At 42.1% G+C, this 18,623-nt stretch overlaps 1 protein-coding gene across 1 annotated transcript; it reads right to left on the bottom strand.

The window, feature by feature from the left end:
* Positions 1 to 1,767: 1,767 nt before the first annotated feature.
* Positions 1,768 to 17,627, bottom strand: OSGEP (O-sialoglycoprotein endopeptidase). Its single transcript, XM_018558627.1, has 12 exons — positions 17,593 to 17,627; positions 15,091 to 15,213; positions 13,737 to 13,856; positions 12,518 to 12,693; positions 10,296 to 10,391; positions 9,286 to 9,335; positions 8,336 to 8,414; positions 7,089 to 7,154; positions 6,089 to 6,179; positions 2,161 to 2,236; positions 1,920 to 2,018; positions 1,768 to 1,807 (listed from the first exon to the last, which is right to left on the bottom strand). Exons 2-12 carry the CDS (start codon positions 15,203 to 15,205, stop codon positions 1,768 to 1,770), a joined length of 1,008 nt encoding a protein of 335 aa, XP_018414129.1. The 5' UTR covers positions 15,206 to 15,213; positions 17,593 to 17,627.
* Between the last annotated feature and the right edge of the window lie 996 nt (positions 17,628 to 18,623).

The following is an 18,623-nucleotide window of genomic DNA, read 5'->3' as shown; positions in this document are numbered from 1 at the left end:
TCATCGCAAGCCCGCCCCCTTGAGGGGCGGGCTTGCGATGAATGCAATGAGGGGGCGGGCTTGCAAGGACGGCAAACGGGCAATGTACAAGCAGGCTACCAATTCGCCGAGAATCGTACGATTCCCGGCGGGTTTTCCAGCCTGCTTGTTCGATGGAAGACGTGCGACCGTACAGTAGAAACGGTCGCACGCCTTCCATATACTGTACGATTGCGGGATTTAGTAAACTTCATTCAATCAATCAGGTTTCTTTATTTACAGTATAGGTTTACTTATATTTACAGCTGTCTGAGTCTATAAGCTGTGGCCTGATGCTACCAAATACATTTTTGTTAAAAGAAGCTTCCAATTCAATATAGGTAAAAAAAAAAAACAAATCCCATCTGCAAGTCAAAATTTGCCAGTGCAATACCAAATTGTATTATAGGTGCCTGCCTGCATTTTTTCTGTACATACTGTAAGGCTAGTTCCAGTGGACTTGGTTAAACCTGATACCTTCACTATTACCAGAATACCATTCCCAAGGTTGTGATATGAAACACAAACATACAAGCTTGTAAAGAAAGATCAACAGCAAACCTAAGGCCCGTGTCACGCTGGTGATCCTTTTCTCTAGCAGCAACAAGTTTGATTAAAGCCCAGGATAAAATAAAAACCCTCCAATCCCTCCCCCCACCTCACCACTGATCACCAGGCTGGGCAAGAAACACACAGCGAGGCACCTGGGTGAGGAGACTCCGGAGAGTATAATTTGATAAGATGTTGTTTCCTCTATGCCAAAACACTGCAGAAGATAGCTAGACAATTTTTGTTTTCTTAGCAAGTTGCCACCAGTATGATACGAGCCTAAGGGTGTTGATGGGGATGCTCCTCAGGGTGCTTGAAACTGGACCTCCATCCATCCCTAAATACTGTTGCTGTGTTTACAAAAAATATATATATTTCTCACAGAAAACTATGGCTGGCTATATATTGAAGAGGAGCTATTTTTAACATTAGATAGAATATTAAATGACTTGTTTACCAAAACATGATTCTTCTTTGAAGACAGTAACAGAACGATGCACATGTAGGCTTCTGCAATATGGGAGAACAAGAGCAACAGAGTCCAACATGTAGTAACAGAGCATCTAAACCAAGATCAGTTAATGTTATTTCTGACTGGTCTCTAAGAGCTCCACCACGTCACATATCACTATTACTTGCAACATAAGTAAAACATTCAAGAGAAATCAAACGGTCATCATGAGTGGTGCGTCATGTTGATCCTCTCACTTTGCTATCTTCGGTCACTAACTTGTAATAAAGGAGTATTTGAGTGAGGTCTTGATCTGCATTCTTGGTCTAGGTTGGTGATTCAAAGTATTGAAATCAGTCTGTCAACATGGCAACAAGGCATCCAGCATTTGCAGAAGGTCAGCTATGGTTGCCAGCAAGTTTCTTCTAATTGCAATTTTCTATGTGCCATAATCCTTCAAACTAAAATTGAAATTCTGGGCACGTCCACCTGTGATTTCCCAAGATGTCTCTACAGACCTGACACATAGTATAAGGCAGAAGACACAGCATCCAGAGGTATTCTGAAACATGCACTTTAAGGCTGCAGATCACATAAACAAATTTGAATGTATTTTGCACACCACTGCCTGATCCACTGATCTGCCCTTTGTGATACTCTTCAGGTCTTGCAGGTCAATAAAACATGATTTTCGGAACAAGACAATATAAATGCACTATTTAAATCTCTTTTTAGAATTCATCAAGGTTTCAGTCTCTCCATGTAACCTCCACCTCGTCTGTCCTGTACCTGTGGAGAGAACAGCAAATAGAAAAACAATTAAATCACCTCTCTTACATTCTAGGTGGTGACACATTTAAAATGATTTCATGATCACACAATACTGAAAGCAGAAGCTGACCTCTGAGTTATCCAGGAGTCTTGCAGTGGGGTGATGTGACCAGATCGAAACATTTCCCATCCAGCTTGGGCAATCATAGCACCGTTATCTATGCAGAAACTTAAAAGTACAGAGATAGATGCTGAAGAACCATCAAACTGTCTTACAGTCAAATGCATGACTGGAGAAGAAAATAAGAAACAATAATACTGAAGATTCTGAATGTAAATTCTAATAAACCAAGTGAGTGGCCAATAATTACCTCTCATCTGTAGCAAAAAGTTTGGCGCCTCTTTCCTTGCACATAACCGCCATCATCTCCTGTAAGCGAATGTTACCTGAGTGAAGAAACAGATTTATATGGCTAGTTCAACCACTTGGCCCTTCTTGGTCTTCTCCTGATGAGGAGAAAGCCATTAGTCTACAAGGGCAAAACAACTGAAAAGCACACACAAGTTTTAGGACTTTTTAGTAAATGCGGAAAATACCTTGAGCAAACACATACCGTCGCTCGCTCACTTCTCGATCATCTCCCTGCAGAGAGCTGTGACTGTCACTCGAGGCTCCCTGCAGGGAATCCCCCCCCTATCCGATCCTCCAGCGCTGACTGGCGGAACGGATGGGGGAGGGTGCGGGTACAGCTAGCTCCGCCTCTAGATAGGCAGAGCCAGCTGTCACTCACGCAGCTGGGTGGATCCAGACAGTAATGTCGGGATCCGTCCCGGCTGTGGTGGCTCAGTATACCGCGAGCTGTGGATCGCGGTATACTGAGCTTTGGGTGACGGGAGGATGCTAGTTTGTGTCCTCCCGTTACCCTTAGGAGAACTATGGGGAAAACCCTGACCCCATAGTTCTCCTTTAACACGCAGTCAATGAGCTTTAAAATGACCTCTAGCTGCAGCAACAGTGGAGGAATTCATCTTCAACTTTACAGAAGAAACATTAACTTTCCCTTTCAACACCAGAGTTCTTTCTGCTACCCCTCCAAGCAGTGATTTGGCAGCCTGTGAGTCTCCTAATCTCTAATGTAAACACAAGTGTACAGGAAGAAGGGAGGTAGAAATACTATGAACAGACATATAGGACTTAACTACATCTCTTATGAATGTTGAGTAAGAATTGCTCCACAGCCTGCAGACATCGGTGGGGGCTTGTTTAAAAACTCATTTACGGGGGGCGTGGCCAGCAGCCGCATGTAGACGGACGTGACCGGGAAGAGCTCTCCTTCATTCTCCTGATTTTCATCCTCTGGCTTACCTTGCCGATATCCTGCTCCTCGTCGGCTTGTGGGACTAGTACTCCTGTCTCTCGGGGTCACATTTGCTGGTCGAGGGTGGGCGCCTTTACCCACATATGGATCTAGGCCCTTTATCGGACGACGATTGGGAAGATGCACTCCAACGGGTTACACAGGTCTCGCTCTCGCCCACTCACAGGTTGACGCAACTGTTTATTATTCACAGAATATATCGCACACCTGAATTTCTGTTCCGTATAGGGTACAGGGCTGACCCTAATTGCTCTAAATGTAATATCCATCGGGGTTCCTTGATTCATCTACTGTGGAGATGCCCTAAGCTAGTAAGATATTGGGGCGCGGTTTTGGAAGTAATTAACTCTGTTTTTGAATCCTCACTTACTAACTCCCCACTTGTTTGCATCCTGGGCATCATAGATGCACCGGAGGCAAACTCGCATACGATTGTGGCCATTAAACGAGCACTATTCACTGCATCCAGGTTGGTGGTGCATAGGTGGATCTCCACTTCTCCCCCTACGCTGGAGCTATGGTTTAGAGAAATGGATAAGATGGTGGGCTATGAACGTGTCACTTTGCAGCAGAGAGGTAATATGAAAAAATTTGAGTCTATGTGGTCCAACTGGCTGTCCTATCGAGGAAGGGAGGCGCCTGAGTAAGCGCCCTATTTGTGTACTACCCTCAGGGCGGTACTCGGTATGCCTGTCACACTAATATTGTACTAGTAGGTGTGAGGAGTGAGGGATGTTGAGTGTACAAGATGTTTGGGCCGTTGGCCGTTTTTTTTTTTTTCTCTTTCCCTCTTTCCCGTAAGTTTGTTATGTTTTTGTCTGTTTTTTGAAAATCAATAAAAACTATCTGATTTAAAAAAACTCATTTACGATTTGTGAAGAATTTGTGAATCTTTGAATGTCCATTGCCTCCTCACAGTAGATGGCTGCATGGCATTTCTCAGGGTAGATTTTCTGGCAGTAAGAACAGTGGGCCATGTCTGAGTAATCTGTGCTGGCCACTTGTAGTATACATCATAAAACCTGTGTGACAGGGTGACAATGCAGAAGCATAACTGGGAGACCGGGACAGATAGTTGTCAAGAAACAGGAAATGTCTGAACAAGGACCTTCTTCACTACAGGATCTACAAGTATTTAATGAAAGCTGAAGATTGAAAGATATTTTAAAAAAGTACTTTAAATGCTTCACACCTGGTGGCCCTGCCTATGTATGCATCCGTTTTGGCACACATTTTCACAATGGCCAATAGAATTACAGGCCTTAAACACCTAAAATAGCCCTTTTATCCATTTTATCAGGCTTTCCTGTTGCTGTGAAGAAGGGTCTTTATCGCTTTCCCCTCTCAGCAGGCAGAGCTTGAATTTCCAATCATTGGAGGACAACCACTTGCACAAGCATTCAGGAGTGGGTAGTCAAAGGTCATCATACCCTCCCACATGACCATTACCAGAACTTTGTTACTACGTGGAGTATGTGGATTTACTTTTCAACTCGTCAGAGGCGCTAAGACCTGTCTGCACTATTTTGGCATCAAAACCTTTCTGGCTCCTGATGGGACTGACAAGCCAGACATAACTCTTTTGGGTGTTGGATCCTGCCTCCTCCCTTGATGTCTTGCTTTGGGTCTTATATTTGATGTATTGTGTACTATGTTAAAACCTAATAAAAAAATTTATTGTGGAAAAAAAATATTTATATGAGAGACTGGGTTAACGCTGATAAGAAAACAGCTAGCACTGGCATAGTGTAGTAAAACCTAATAGATTAGTGATTGTAAATGCTCATCTGACTGCTGGAGCCTGTAGCACACAGCTTATTTTAGCATTGCCAACGCTACAAGCCCAGTCCTCTGGCCCATTATACAAGCTGGAGACACTGATACTCAAGTGATATTTCTGGGGATGCCACTCGCAGCCTCCTTTCTCTGCTTACGTCAGCAGAATACACACTTGTACGGGACATGTTTCAGGGTTGTACCACTTTATAAGCCTCTGTGGAGGAAAGAGTGTCCAAATGAGCAGGAGATACGGAAGAGGCTGTGTGTGGCGTCTGCTAAGAGAACTAGAGTCTCACAGGGTCTCCTAGTCATTACGACAAGCAGAGGTCTGAGCTTGTAGTAGTGGTTGTGGTGTAGGGAGCTCTCCACACACTACAGTAGTCAGGTAAGCATGTAAAATCACTGTCATTGTGAGGTTTATTCTGGTCTAACTAGACTAAGCTGATGCACAGTGTTTTCTTTGTAGGATCTGAACATTTTCAATTGATTCACCAGCAGCAAGGCTCAGTGCAGGACTTTGTTAATCATAGACACTATAGGCTTCTGATTTCAACTTCATTGAAACTTTTATTAAACATTTCTAGTCGTGGTATTGTGCTATTTGCCACTTTCTATGTTTAAAGTTAAAAAAAATATATGAGTATTTCTATGTCTATCTATATGTGTGTTATACCCATTTAGTCGTAGCCAACTCTCGCCGATTTTATGGACCAGTTATGCGATACTGTTGAAAGCTTTTCCCATAGAATTTTCTAGATCAATTTTTTTTTCACATACAAGGCTTGTCAGGTGTTTCCTTAACCCTACCTATGAATGTGGTAACACATGTAAATAGCCAATTTGTACCCACATACTAGGGACAATTTAGGCAGGAGCCAATCTACCTACCAGCAGATCTTTAAAACGTAGGAGGAAACCAGTGCCTGGAGTGAATTCACACAAGCACAAAGAGAACATACATGGAATAACTTACATGGAAAAAAAACATACTTTCTTGGTGTATAAACTTATTTTCCTCTATGTCAAGAAAAAAACAGCTAACATCTTTACACCACTATCTCTGAATAGGTTGCTCAACACCTGGAATGTACAGAACAATTTAAATAGATCTTAAATGTTCATAAGTCATCATGCAACTTACATCCGACTCCACCAACTATTAAGACTTCCTGTGAACCGCAATGGGCCATAGCCCGTTCTGTGATCTCCACAAGCATTGCAAACAAAGTCTCCTGTCAGAACAGAAAAGCTTAGTAATTAAAAGCTTCACAACACATGATAGAAATATGATGGATCTGTTACTAAAACATTTTAGAGATGTCCTACTCAATTACATATTTTAGGTGTGTGTGTACTTTTATCTTGATTGCTTTGTTAACATATGCAAAATCACATGTGTGTGATTTCCATGCATTCAAGGTACAATATACAGCACTGTAAAAATCTTCTACTGTACATCTCGGCAGTTTTGTTTGCTGAAACCACAGTTACCAAACCTTGGGAAAACAAAAACACAGCCAATAAGTGCCAATTGAGGCACATGTTCCCTAGCCTCTTACGTATACATACACATTATATTTCTGAAGCCACCCACAGCATGGATGATTCTAGACCAATTGTTTCCACAATAAGGTTTGTGCATCAATAGGTTTCCATTGAAGCTAACAGGACACTCTAAAAGGTGCCCATACACCTTACAATTATCTGCAGATTTTCTGTGGTCAGATGGAAAAAGTGCAACAGATTGGCCCAGGTGGAGATTACTCCATCCACACAGTTAAGTGTAGATGGAGGAATCTGTTGCACCTTTTCCATCTGACCACAGAAAATCTGCAGATAATTGTAAGGTGTATGGCCAGCTTAACACGTTGCACTCACAGCACAGTCACCACATGGCAACCATACAGTCAATGCATTACGAATATTTTCCAATTTAAAAAAAAATCACTTGGACCAATTTTCTTATAGCAGTGCATGCAAAAATACTGTTAGCTATCAAAGGTTCTTATAAATGGAAAGCACGGTGGAAGAGACAGCGAAAGGTCCCTATATGATGTTGGGAAATACTGCTTTGGAGACACATTTTCATTTTTTACATGTAATGAAGTAACTGCTAATATTTTCATGCCTCTCTTACTTACCTGTAAAGAGAAACAGAGATCCTCTGGTCTACATTCTCCTGGAGACAACATTTTGTGAGCCATGTCCTATAAAGGCAATGGGAAAACAAGCTCACATAATGGTAGTAAGTATAAATATAGCCAGGAGTATTATATGATAGGTGTCTAGTAAAATCATTACAGGGATTCCTAGCTCTAAAGCCAACACTTTCTGATTGAACCCGTCAGCAGATCTGGTCTATTAGTTTTAACATGTCAAATAAAAGTTAGGTAAGGTACTCATACATTGGAAAATGAAGAACTCGTTCCTATGGGTTCTGGTGAGCCCCTTGAACCAAATGCACAAGCTATTGATTACTACTTCAGCTGATGTGAGTGCCCGAGGAACCAACATGGGGTTAGCAATGACAAAAAAACAACCAGTAAAAGGGACATCTCAAGTCACTTGATAGCACAGATATGGCATCAGCTAATTTTTGCTCAGTCTGTTAAGAAGGACAGAAGTGAGTTTCTCTAGGAAAAGCATCTTCTCATATTCATAAACATGTACAGTACATGAAAGCCCCTATACCTGTACACAGATATCCAACTCGGTGTTGATCTATGCTTTCATTATAGTTTGCAAAATATTGGCCACATCTATACCACCCAATTATCAGATATTAGCATTTCTGATAGGCTACTCAATTGTAAACACGTTATCATGTTAATCCTATTAAAACACACAAACATATATACCATATATCTGACCAAGAAAACTGCATGTTTATTAACCCTTTAGGCCTCATTCACACTGCCGTACGTATGCACGCGTATACGCGTATTGTACCATATGCAACCTATGCAAATAAATGGCTCCATACACATAGCCGCGTATAGAACCGTATATTTGCGTAGCGTATATATGCGCAAAAACAGAATGGAACAGAGATGCGTCCGGGCAGCGTATTTCTGCGTATTTACGCGCATACATGCGTATAGAACATAAAAAATTCCATTACGAGTGATGCATTCTGGGATTGCCTATAGGCGCGTATATACGCAATATACAATTTTGCTTGCGTTGTGTGTGAATGAGGCCTTACTCTTCAAGTACTGTAAATGTGTAGGACACATTTTAATATGACCAAATCACACTATTTGAAATTAAAAAGATACTATTTTTATTCTATGAATAAATCTTTCACTGATAGGAGGATTATAAAGACTACAATAAATCTAGAAATGTTATGGAATTCTGTCCTATTTATGACATTTTTTGTCCTCACCTCAATGTAAGATAGAATGCCAGAGAAGGACACATCCATTCCTTTGACAGTATATGGCAGCTCCACAAATTGTTTGCCCCTAAAAGTCAAAACCGGTAAACATTTCAACTAAAGTATATACCGTTTAAGAAATGTATCACCATAATGTCAATCAGCTTATTTATCCAGCTGCTCATGATGCTGGGAATTGATTGGAGCTAGCTACCAGTCTGCTTCTGAATATCCAATTTCACAATAACTGATAAAGTGCTATAGCTAAAAAGAAAACATATCATTTCAGGCTACACATCACATCCAAGGTATAAGCAAAAAAAAAACCCTTGTCTGTAAAGCCTTTTTTTTAATCTGCACTTTCTAGCAATACAAAGGCAGGACTGGATGCTGCAGTACTCAAATTACTAGAATAATGTGATTTTTATAGTTACTGCATTTATTAAAAGAGAATCTTCATAATTGATGACCCTAGATGAGCCTGGCATCATTACTGATTCAGAAGGAGGGCCAGCAGATCTGCTTGTCAGAGTCAGAGCACCAATAACAGAAAAAGCTAGCAGTGATTACATGGTTCGGTTATATTGTTCCAGTCAGTTTGTCCATTGCAGCCAGTATGATTATTATGCTAAATGCAAAGTCGAAAGGCACTTGCTAGTGAGCTATTGCTCATTTTTGCATCAATGTAATTGCTGTCGGCACTAGGTTTCTACAAACCTACTTTTAAACTGTGGCATATTAGAAGCACTGCATTTAAATTAGGATTAAAACATGACCAGATGCCTAGAAATGTTTCATTAGTCTAGAAAATCTGAGAGCAATTATGGAAAACAGTCTACTGATTTGATGTTGAGGACAGACATAATTTCAGGTGGTAAAATACAGTGACAACTAAATAGGGAAGGTAGAACACAATGCTTTGGAAATGTAGCTGAAATACATTTAGAGGAGGTACTTACTTCTTGGCCATCTGCTCAATATTATAACCAGGACTGGGATCATTTGGAATCTTGTGGGAAAAAATAAGAAAAAGATGACTCCAAATATGCACATGTCATCTGTCAAAAACCTGTACCATTAATACAAGACCTGCCCCTACTAAAAATACTTTATAATACTAGATTAGAAAGTCAGAGCAAGGTCAGAACTCCTCATTGGCATACTTGTTTCAGGTCAGTGCCCCAGGAAGCAACTAGAGCCACTTGAAAGCCATACAGCTTGCATTTTAAAAGGATATGTCAATAATGACTGCCTCCCCATTTCCCCAGTGCAAGTTTCCTTTAAATACTGTGTCATACATAATATAATACATTGAAGAGTAAACTGTGAGTATCGTATAATGTAAAAGACTCAAAAGCAAAATGTGTGCATAAACAATTTATTTTTTTCCAGCAAAATTCGATATTTGTCAGAAACCTCAAAAGGAGCAATTCAGCTAATTGGTATGCACAATCATTTACAGTCAGCTTCATTGTGTTATATACTTGGAGAAAAAAAACAACCTTTGAAGACAATCCTGCAGTGCTGTCCACCTATACAAATCCAAGGAAAGCAAGTCTCCCGCACCTAATACTTTACTGTGGCTTTATTTATATTATAACAGAGAACAGTACATCAGTGATGGTTTTGACGGCTTTGCACTCCAATCTTTACGCAGCATGGAATACTTAGTGCTTCCCCATCTTGCCTCTTCTTCTATTGGTCTCTGCTTTTTCAGTTACAGTATATCATTAAATCAATAAAATGGTGCACAGGCATAGCCAGACAAAAACAGATAGCACTGTTCAAGGATCACTGCACCTGTACCAACTGAGCATAACTACTGCTTGGACCAACTGAAGAAACACACAGTTAACCTGTCACTGACTTGCTGAAAAGCAATCTTACAATTTGCTATAGTTCTCACAAATGTCAAGGATTAGCTGCACAAACAGCATCCTATGTGCTGATAGATCAATAAATGTCTTACCTTTAGGACCCTAGCAAAACGGTCCAAACAGTTTCCTACAGCTATATCTATTGTCTCACCAAATATCCGATACCGGCGTTCAGAGTATGCAATGACCTGTATTGGAAGGAATCACAGAATATGTCACATTTGCTTGCTGGTCATTTTACATTGCTTGCTTTGATCAAGCTGTGTATCACCTAAGAAATGTGGAGATTGGTGCCGAGAAAATGCATCTAAACCCCCAAAACACAAATGTAATGTATTGCAGCTTACTAGTCCTTAGATGTGGTGGCTGTCTTTGTTTTCCTTTTTCAGGCTAAGACTTGTATGAATTCCATAGAAAGATAATGCTCACCATACAACAGTGGTAGCTAATAAAATGCATATGGTGGTGCTTGCAGTGAAAATCAAGAATGGCGCCATGTTAATCGACAAAAAAAATAGTACTCCTGCTTATTGATACAGTGTCACGTAGGTCAAATAGGCAGTTTTTTGAAACCTCAAGGCTCCAGAGGTCACAAAATGTTAAAGTTTTGCCTAATGTTTTAATCTATGTTGTCATGTTAGGTTTACTACTGGGAAGACACCTTTCACTTTAGCTGAATAATTCTGGCACAGCAAGGGGGAATCTTCCCAAACTCGGACACAGACACCAATAACTACCTGTTACAGGTTGTACCCCTTCCCTGCTATATCCTGAATTGAAAGAAAAATAGTTCTGGCTGTAATTCTGTATTAAAGTGATCAATTTACTATAAGAATACAAGTTTGCCTTTTCAGAAAACATTTCCTCTAAAGGTATTAAACGGTTCTCTCTTCCAGGACTGTGTGTAAAAGCATTTTCATTCAGTGACTGACTTTTTAGTGACACGGCTAATTTCCATAGTGAGGGGAAAAGATGTATGCCACCTGTCTCTCTCAAGTCATAGCACTTAGTCCCTGTTCACACTTTGGCACTGTGTCATGTGCGCGCATTGGCGTTACTTGTTAATGGCACCCCAAATACAGACGTTAAAACGCGTGTTTTTACCTGCACGTCAAACAGGTGGCCAAAATTGCGGGAAGTCTGCAGCTGAAAATGCTGCATAAGCTTCTTTGCTGCGCGTGCGGTAGCCCATTAAAATATATGGGCTGACATGCTGCTTGGCATAGGCCATTCTAATCTAAGGTCTTTGTTGGGGCATATGCAGTTGATAGGGAGGAAAAAGTGGAGCCAATGGAAAGGTAAGCAACAGGTTCACTTTAAGGTTGGCCCCTGCTGCTTGCACTTAATTTGCCTTCACTTCTCCCCAAAGTGACCTACCCAGTACTTGCAGGTATGGGGTGCATGTAACGTCTTCCAATGTGATAGGGCTGGTGCCTCATAACTGGCCGCACAGGCACCCAGGAATATTACATGGGACCAGGGTAAGAGTCTAAAGCTTGTATAAGCTCCAAGTATTGACTTACACAGGGCTTTCTCTCTCTTTGTTCCCAACAGCTGAACAGAATGGTAGGGAGTGAAGGTAAAGCAAGTAAAAGCCAGCATCAGTGGCGTAACAATCGCCATAGCGACCCAGGCGGCCGCTATGGGGCCCGGGTCGCTATGGCATGTGGGGGTGCTGGCTGTCACAGACACAGCTCAGCAGCGGCCACGGCGCATTTCTCCTCATAGCCGCTGCGGAGCTGTGTCAGTGACAGCCAGCCGCTGCGGCAGATGAGGTGGGTGTACGGAATGGAGGAGGCGGGGGGACCGCCTCCTCTTACATCACTGGCCAGCGACCTAAGAGCAGGTGGGGCCAGTGATGTAAGAGAAGGCGGGGCCCGTCGATAGCAGAGGCGGCGGGGCCCGGGGACGGAACAGGAGTCGGGGCCCGGCGACCACAGAGGCGCTGACAGGTAAGAGATCTCAGACCCTGCAGAGCCCACTATAGAGAGTCTATGGTGGGCTCTGCAGGGTCACTCTCCGCTGGGGCTCTGCAAGTGGCATAACTAGCAATCACGGGGCCCCATACAAAAATTTGCTATGGGGCCCTGTGATTTCTAGTTACGCCCCTGGCCAGCATTATAGTGAATCTGTTGCTTTGCCCTGCATGACTTATACCCATTAACACATGATTAGTTTGGATACACATGGTCTCATCTCCATCATCTACCCATTTTGATCACTTGTGAATACACAAATTTAAATTAAAAAAAGGCCAATTTTGCCACCAATGGTATATGCAACTCAAGTGCTGGTCATTTTTGTAATACTCTACCTGTGTGTTGCCTCCACTCACATACAAAACAGTAGGGTTTTCAGCATTAGTAATCAGTCGCCCCATTTCAATATGGCCTATGCAATGATTTACTCCTAAAAGGGGCTTCTTCCAGAGCTGTGCTACTGTGCGTGCCACTATGGCTACTGAAAGCAAAGGTGCTCCCATTCCAGGTCCTAAAAAAAAGAGAAAATCACAGATAACATTACAAAAGAAACACAAAAGGAAAAAAAAATGCTCTAATTTTACCATCTCTTATTTCCATTGAGACAATATCCAGTATAACAAGCTTGAAACTTGGATAGCAGTCCAAAGCCTAAAACCTTCCAATTAAGTACTTCTTATCTCAAATGGGTCTTAGATGAGCATACCTCTCTGGTACCTCTGGAATACATCTAGATTTACACATTACAATAGTTCTGCTGCTGAGCTTGTAACAGATCAGATTTCTGCTTTTAATAGCCAAGAGCAGACAGAAAAAAAATAAAGATGACTACTGGTTTGCTGATTTGTGTTTCTGCACCCTCTACATAGGCAGTGACCATTTATTAAGCATATAAAAAAGATAAATATGGAGAAAAACAAGCCAGCTTGAGCAGTCATGAAATGGTGGCCATGATCTGTACTCTGCCTGTGGTGCAGTAAAGTAGAGCACTGGGTAATCTATAGTCACCTCTGCTTTGTTTTGTCTAGAGCTGCAGCTAACGATTATTTTCAAAATCGATTAGTTAGCCGATTATTAAGTTCGATTAATCGGTTAATCGGATAAACAATAAAATACATTTTTAAAAATGGCTCCAGTGATTTAATCAGAAATCAGTTATTAAAATGGAACAATCCTGCCTAATGTGCCAGAACCCCTGCTAAGACTAAGATAAGCCGAATAACGAAAAAAACGACAAAGACGGAAAAAAAAATAGACCGAAAAATGAAATGAAAAAAAGAAAAAATCATACCACCAGGGAGGTTAAGCTTTGTAGCATTTATGCTTAAGGTGGCCATGATCTGTACTCTGCCTGTGGTGCAGTAAAGTGGAGCACTGGGTAATCTATAGTCACCTCTGCTTTGTTTTGTTTCATAGGGGATATTTTTGTGCAGTTGGGGCGCAGATCTTTGAATCAGCACAAAATCTTATCCATGGCCATCTTTACCATTACAAGTACTGCACTGAAGGTTTTCTTTGGGATTAACCCACTCTTATTTTTCTACCTGATCTTACCTTTTGTGTATGCCACACAGTCTATGTCCTTTGGTTGGATCTTTGCTTCCTCTAAAGCTTCATGCAGCACTTCCAGTATACAGGAGCGGTGATGGCGAGCAGTGTCACTAGGAAGGAAACCTGCAGTGTGGTAGAAGTATCTAGTATTCATTTTCATCCCTCTAGTTAGAACTAATACATTGAAACACAACATACATCTTCCCTGGCTAGCACAAGATTTTAGAGCAAGACGGCAAATTAAATGAGGTTTTGATCCCCTACCCAAAAAGTGATTGGGTGATTGGAGAAAACACATCACAAGAAGGTATACAAATATTTTCTTAAATACTCACATCAGCCTGTAAGGACCCTATTTGTATATCTTGGCTGGAAATATGAAGCTTCTAAAGCAATTCGGTCACTACCTCTATTTTATTTGTCACAATAGCACACTAATATCCAAGAAAAGAAAGAAGTCACACTGCACTCTATGATCCCTTTAATTGTCATAGGAAAGAAAATAGCCAACTTGTGCACCACTACCAAAGCAAATATATACCAACACCACTGAAACTGATAGATGTGTCATTAAAAACCAGCAACACCAGGGTATCCTCCCTCTTAAAGCTTTGTAGCATTTATGCTTAGAGAAATACAATGGGAGAGATTTATAAAAAGTGGAGCAGACAGAATATGGAACAGTTGCCCATGGCAACCAATCAGCTTCTCTCTTTAGTTTGCTCGGTTAAGATTTGAAAATGAAAGAGGGAAGTCGATTGGTTGCCATGCACAACTGCTCCAGACTCTGTCTGCTCCAGTTTTGATAAATTCCCCCCAATGTATTTTTTAGCATGAATTGAAAGTTTATGGTGCATGTGGGGATACCCTGGTGTTGCTAGTTTTTAATAACAGATGTCAGTTGTAATGGTGTTGGTATATATTTTCTTTGGTAATGGTGCAGAAATTGGATATGTTTTATGACAATAAAAGAGTTCATAGAGTGCAATGTGATGTCTTTTTTGTTCTTGGACATTATTGTGTTACTAAGTTGTTGAAGCTTTTTGCACTGTGCCTGTGTGTTACAAAACATTTTTTCTCCCCTTAGCATGGGATCAACACACAAGTGTAAAACCATGTTATAATTATTTATCAAAATAGAACAGAAGAGGCAGTGTATTTTTTGGGTAATTTATTCATAATAGTTCCATCACTGAAATATGCAGCTGGAAGTGTATATACATATATCCTGCAGGAGGCCAATCATGGCAGTCTACGTTCTGCATTCAAATTGTAGGCTTCTGTGACGACTACCAGCTATCCCTTCACTAATCATGGTAACTGTTCATCTAAAGCAAGCAAACCATTATAATCTTACCTTGCCCTGGAGGTGTAATATAGGTTCTTCTCGGGTTGCTAAGAACCTTTCCATCCTGTATAATCCCAACACCAATTTTGTTGGCACTGCCTTCAAATCCAATTACAATAGTCATTGTGACCCCTGAAAGGAAAAGTAAACAAAAGTGTAAAAATATATTAGTTAATTCTATTAAATCTCCAGGTTAAAAAAAAGACAAAAAAAGCTACCCCATGCACTGCAAGGGTTAACTGCTTGTTCATATCTAGGGGAGCTGTGTAAAGCACTTTTACTTACCTGATCCCCGCTCCCGCTGATTCCAAGACCGGTGACTGAAGCCTGTTTCCCCCTCTGCTCCCTGGAGATGGACATTAATCACAATTTTGGGGTGGGGTTCACCATCCATCGATGGTCCCATTCAGAGGACAAAAATACCTTCATCCACTGTTCTCTTTCAGTACACAGAAAGAAAAATGCTAGTTGTCTGTACTGAGTACTGAGTTTTGCTTCAATCAATAACGCACATGCAACAAGAATGCAGAGAAGTTACTGACTTCACTGATCAGCATATGTGTTACTGGTCAGTCACTCAAAATACTGAAGCCACTGTATCAATGCCACATCCAGTCCATTAACATTTTGAGACAAAGGCCTGTCCTGGTGTCACTATATAAATCCTTTATTAAATTAATAATAAAAGGCCTAATTTGACTGCCGGTAGGTATGTTTGCTGTTCACCTGTCATATGAAAAATTACACCCACCTACAGGTTTGGGCTCATTCACACCAGCCCTGATGGCTTGCACTGTGCAGCATTGCTCAACACAATCTCAATGCATAGGCAAGGCACTTTGCCATATTTCCTATTGCTTCAGTTTACACAAAGGTGCTGCTTTGGTGTATGCTGAAAAAACTAAAACATGTTGCACTTTTGTGCAATGCATTCCATTGCATCGTAATGCATCGCAATGTGCTGCTACACATAGTTAAATAAAGTGTGGCGGTTCAGTCCAGATCACAATCGTCAACCTGCACTTGGGTATGGCTGGTGGACAATGGATGCGCAGGTTTCCGAGACTGATGCATCCACAACCAGACACAGGCCCCCCTCCTCCTCAGTCATTGGTTGCTAGGACCACTGACATCCTAGCAACCAATTATGTCAGTTGTCCACCTCCTTTGAGGTCACTGGTGGCTAGAACGGCGGGCGGTCCTAGCAATCAGTGACACCAAATATGTTCCCCACCCCCAGCATTGCAGGAGGACAGAAAAGTATCTTCTTCTGTCCTCTCCTGCAGGCTGCTCTGCCTTCAGCCTACTAATAAAGTAGTAAACTAAGGTATGTTGGGGCACTATTATAAACTCTAAAAGGGGACAAACAATGTAAGATTTTTGTAATATCCCCTTTGGACACCGTACTGTTAAGCCTGTGACACACTGCATGCAAAGCCAAGCTGTCAGGCACAGAGCTCCGCATGTAGTGTGTGAGTTGAGTGCAGCCAGATGAATGAGTGCATCTTCAGCCAATCGGCTCGCATGTAACAACTGGATGGAGTTCGCATCGTGACACGCGGGTTTATACGCTTTTTCATCTCGGCATGCTCAGCTATGCGAAGGCAGGGTGCCGCTGCTTCGCGTGCACTGTGTCACAGCACTTACACCCCCAAATCCAGCGGGTGCTGGAGCGACTTGTGGATGGCACCACAGTATACATTCTAGAAGATATGTTGTCTGCGCACCATTCTGCTTCGGAAGATCCTCTTTATTCGTATTCATTTAGCATGACACGTAAATGCAACGTTTCAGAGCCTCACAGGACCCTTTCGCCAGGCAAAACGTTGAAACGTTGCATTCACATATCATGCTAAAGGAATACGAATAAAGAGGATCTTCCGAAGCAGAATGGTGTGCGGGCAACGTATCTTCTGAACAATATAAGGGGGCACTCTAATGGGGACATCAAAACCATATAATTTACTGCTTTTTAGAAAGGCAATAACATAATATTGAGTAGAATAAAGCTCAGTATAATGTTTCGCCCCTCCACAAGAGTCCCAAATTCTCATGTGGCCCCTTGAGAAAATGAATTGCCGACGCCTGTCCTAAAAAGACGGGATCAAGTGCTATATGCGCTTTGTCCCCTGGGGGACAGAAGTAACTAAGAAAATCTTTAGTGAGCCTTGTCCCTAATTCCCAGATCCCTCCAGGTGCCTGTGTTATGCCCCAGTACAAATCTGTCAGACATAACATACAGGTGTATAGGGCTACACAGAGGAAAAAAGGGTTCCAGACATCCACTGGACATCTTCTACATGTCAGCCTAAATCAAAGGATCCGCAACCAATCATATGCTGCTCTAATACCTGACTTACAGCAACCCAATTACAACAAGCTGTCAGAACCTGAAAACTGACTAGACCCCCAGACCCTGAACAGCTCCATGTATATTAAAAAAATAATAGCCTTTATTATGTGAGGTAAAGCTGTGTCCCCCCCTCCCATGACACTTCCATCCACACGTACGTTATAGCTTCCTATTTCCTCTGCAGTGACACATCACAGGTGAGGAGTCCTCGTGTCCACGGTGCTCACTTTCCAGCACCGCCCCTTCCTGTCGGCTGTTTAGGAAGGTCACGTGACTCATATGCTTGCCGATCCCTCCACGTGCCTGTGTTGTGCCCCCTGCTACGTGTTTCCGGTGAGCAGTGCGTGGAGCTTCCGGCCCGGTGTCTATTGTGCTGCGGATTACCAGGTTGCAGAGGAGTATCTGTTTACGGTTTCGGTGCGTTCACAGGGGATCTGCTATGCAGATATAATACATACACCTACCGCTCGTGTGTGCGGGTACACGGGTGTTCGTACGATGGATTTCAGACTTATAAAACTTAAGAAGCAGTGTTGCTGCCATAGATTGCAAGCTGTCTGCAGCCACACGTGCTATATAATGGATTCTAGTGCAGCAGCTATGTGATGCATGCTGAATCCCATTTACGACCCGTAGAGAGAGAGAGAACGAACACATATAACCTGATTCAGTAGAGTATATAGAATCCACGTGTGCATGGTGGGGACCTACATACTGGGCTAATATTAGATGATATACATACTGGGCGATCAGATGATTGGCCTTAAAGTGGATCTTCACCCTGAAAAAATAACTTTGTCCACCAGTCATCCCCTGTCTGCAATATGACCCCCCCCCCCTTTTTTTTGGTTTCTTTACTTTGGTTTTTATTATGCACTTTATTATCTGGTGTGCCCCCCTGCCCTCCATTCTCACTTAGATGATAATGACGTGCTCCGTACCTAGTGCCTCCTGAAATAAGCATGTAGTATATCTCCTGAGGCATCAGCTGCCATACAGCAAACAGAGGAGTAGGGTAGGCCTGTCAGTGTGTCATCGGGGGACGACTGGCTTAACCCAAAACAGAGCTGGGTCCCAATGACATCCAGGAAGAAGATGGCTGCATGGGACCCAGCGTGGGGGGCAGCAGAATGATGATCACAGCAGGACAACGCTCGGTTCACTGGGCAGGTGAGTATATGAATGAAGA

Source organism: Nanorana parkeri, unplaced genomic scaffold, assembly GCF_000935625.1.
Source record: "Nanorana parkeri isolate BGI_ZX_2015 unplaced genomic scaffold, ASM93562v1 scaffold15, whole genome shotgun sequence".
NCBI lineage: Eukaryota > Metazoa > Chordata > Amphibia > Anura > Dicroglossidae > Nanorana > Nanorana parkeri.
Note: the sequence above shows the minus strand (reverse complement) of the source record. Positions and strands in the feature narration are given on the sequence as shown.

Excerpts from the sequence above, each read along its gene's own strand:
- OSGEP (XM_018558627.1), bottom strand. The coding sequence starts at position 15,205 with ATGACTATTGTAATTGGATTTGAAGGCAGTGCCAACAAAATTGGTGTT. Across the intron at positions 9,336-10,295 it reads GTTTTGCTAGGGTCCTAAAG|ATTCCAAATGATCCCAGTCC; the intron begins GTAAGACATTTA and ends TTTTCCCACAAG. Across the intron at positions 2,237-6,088 it reads AATAGTTGGTGGAGTCGGAT|GTAACATTCGCTTACAGGAG; the intron begins GTAAGTTGCATG and ends TTCTTCACTCAG.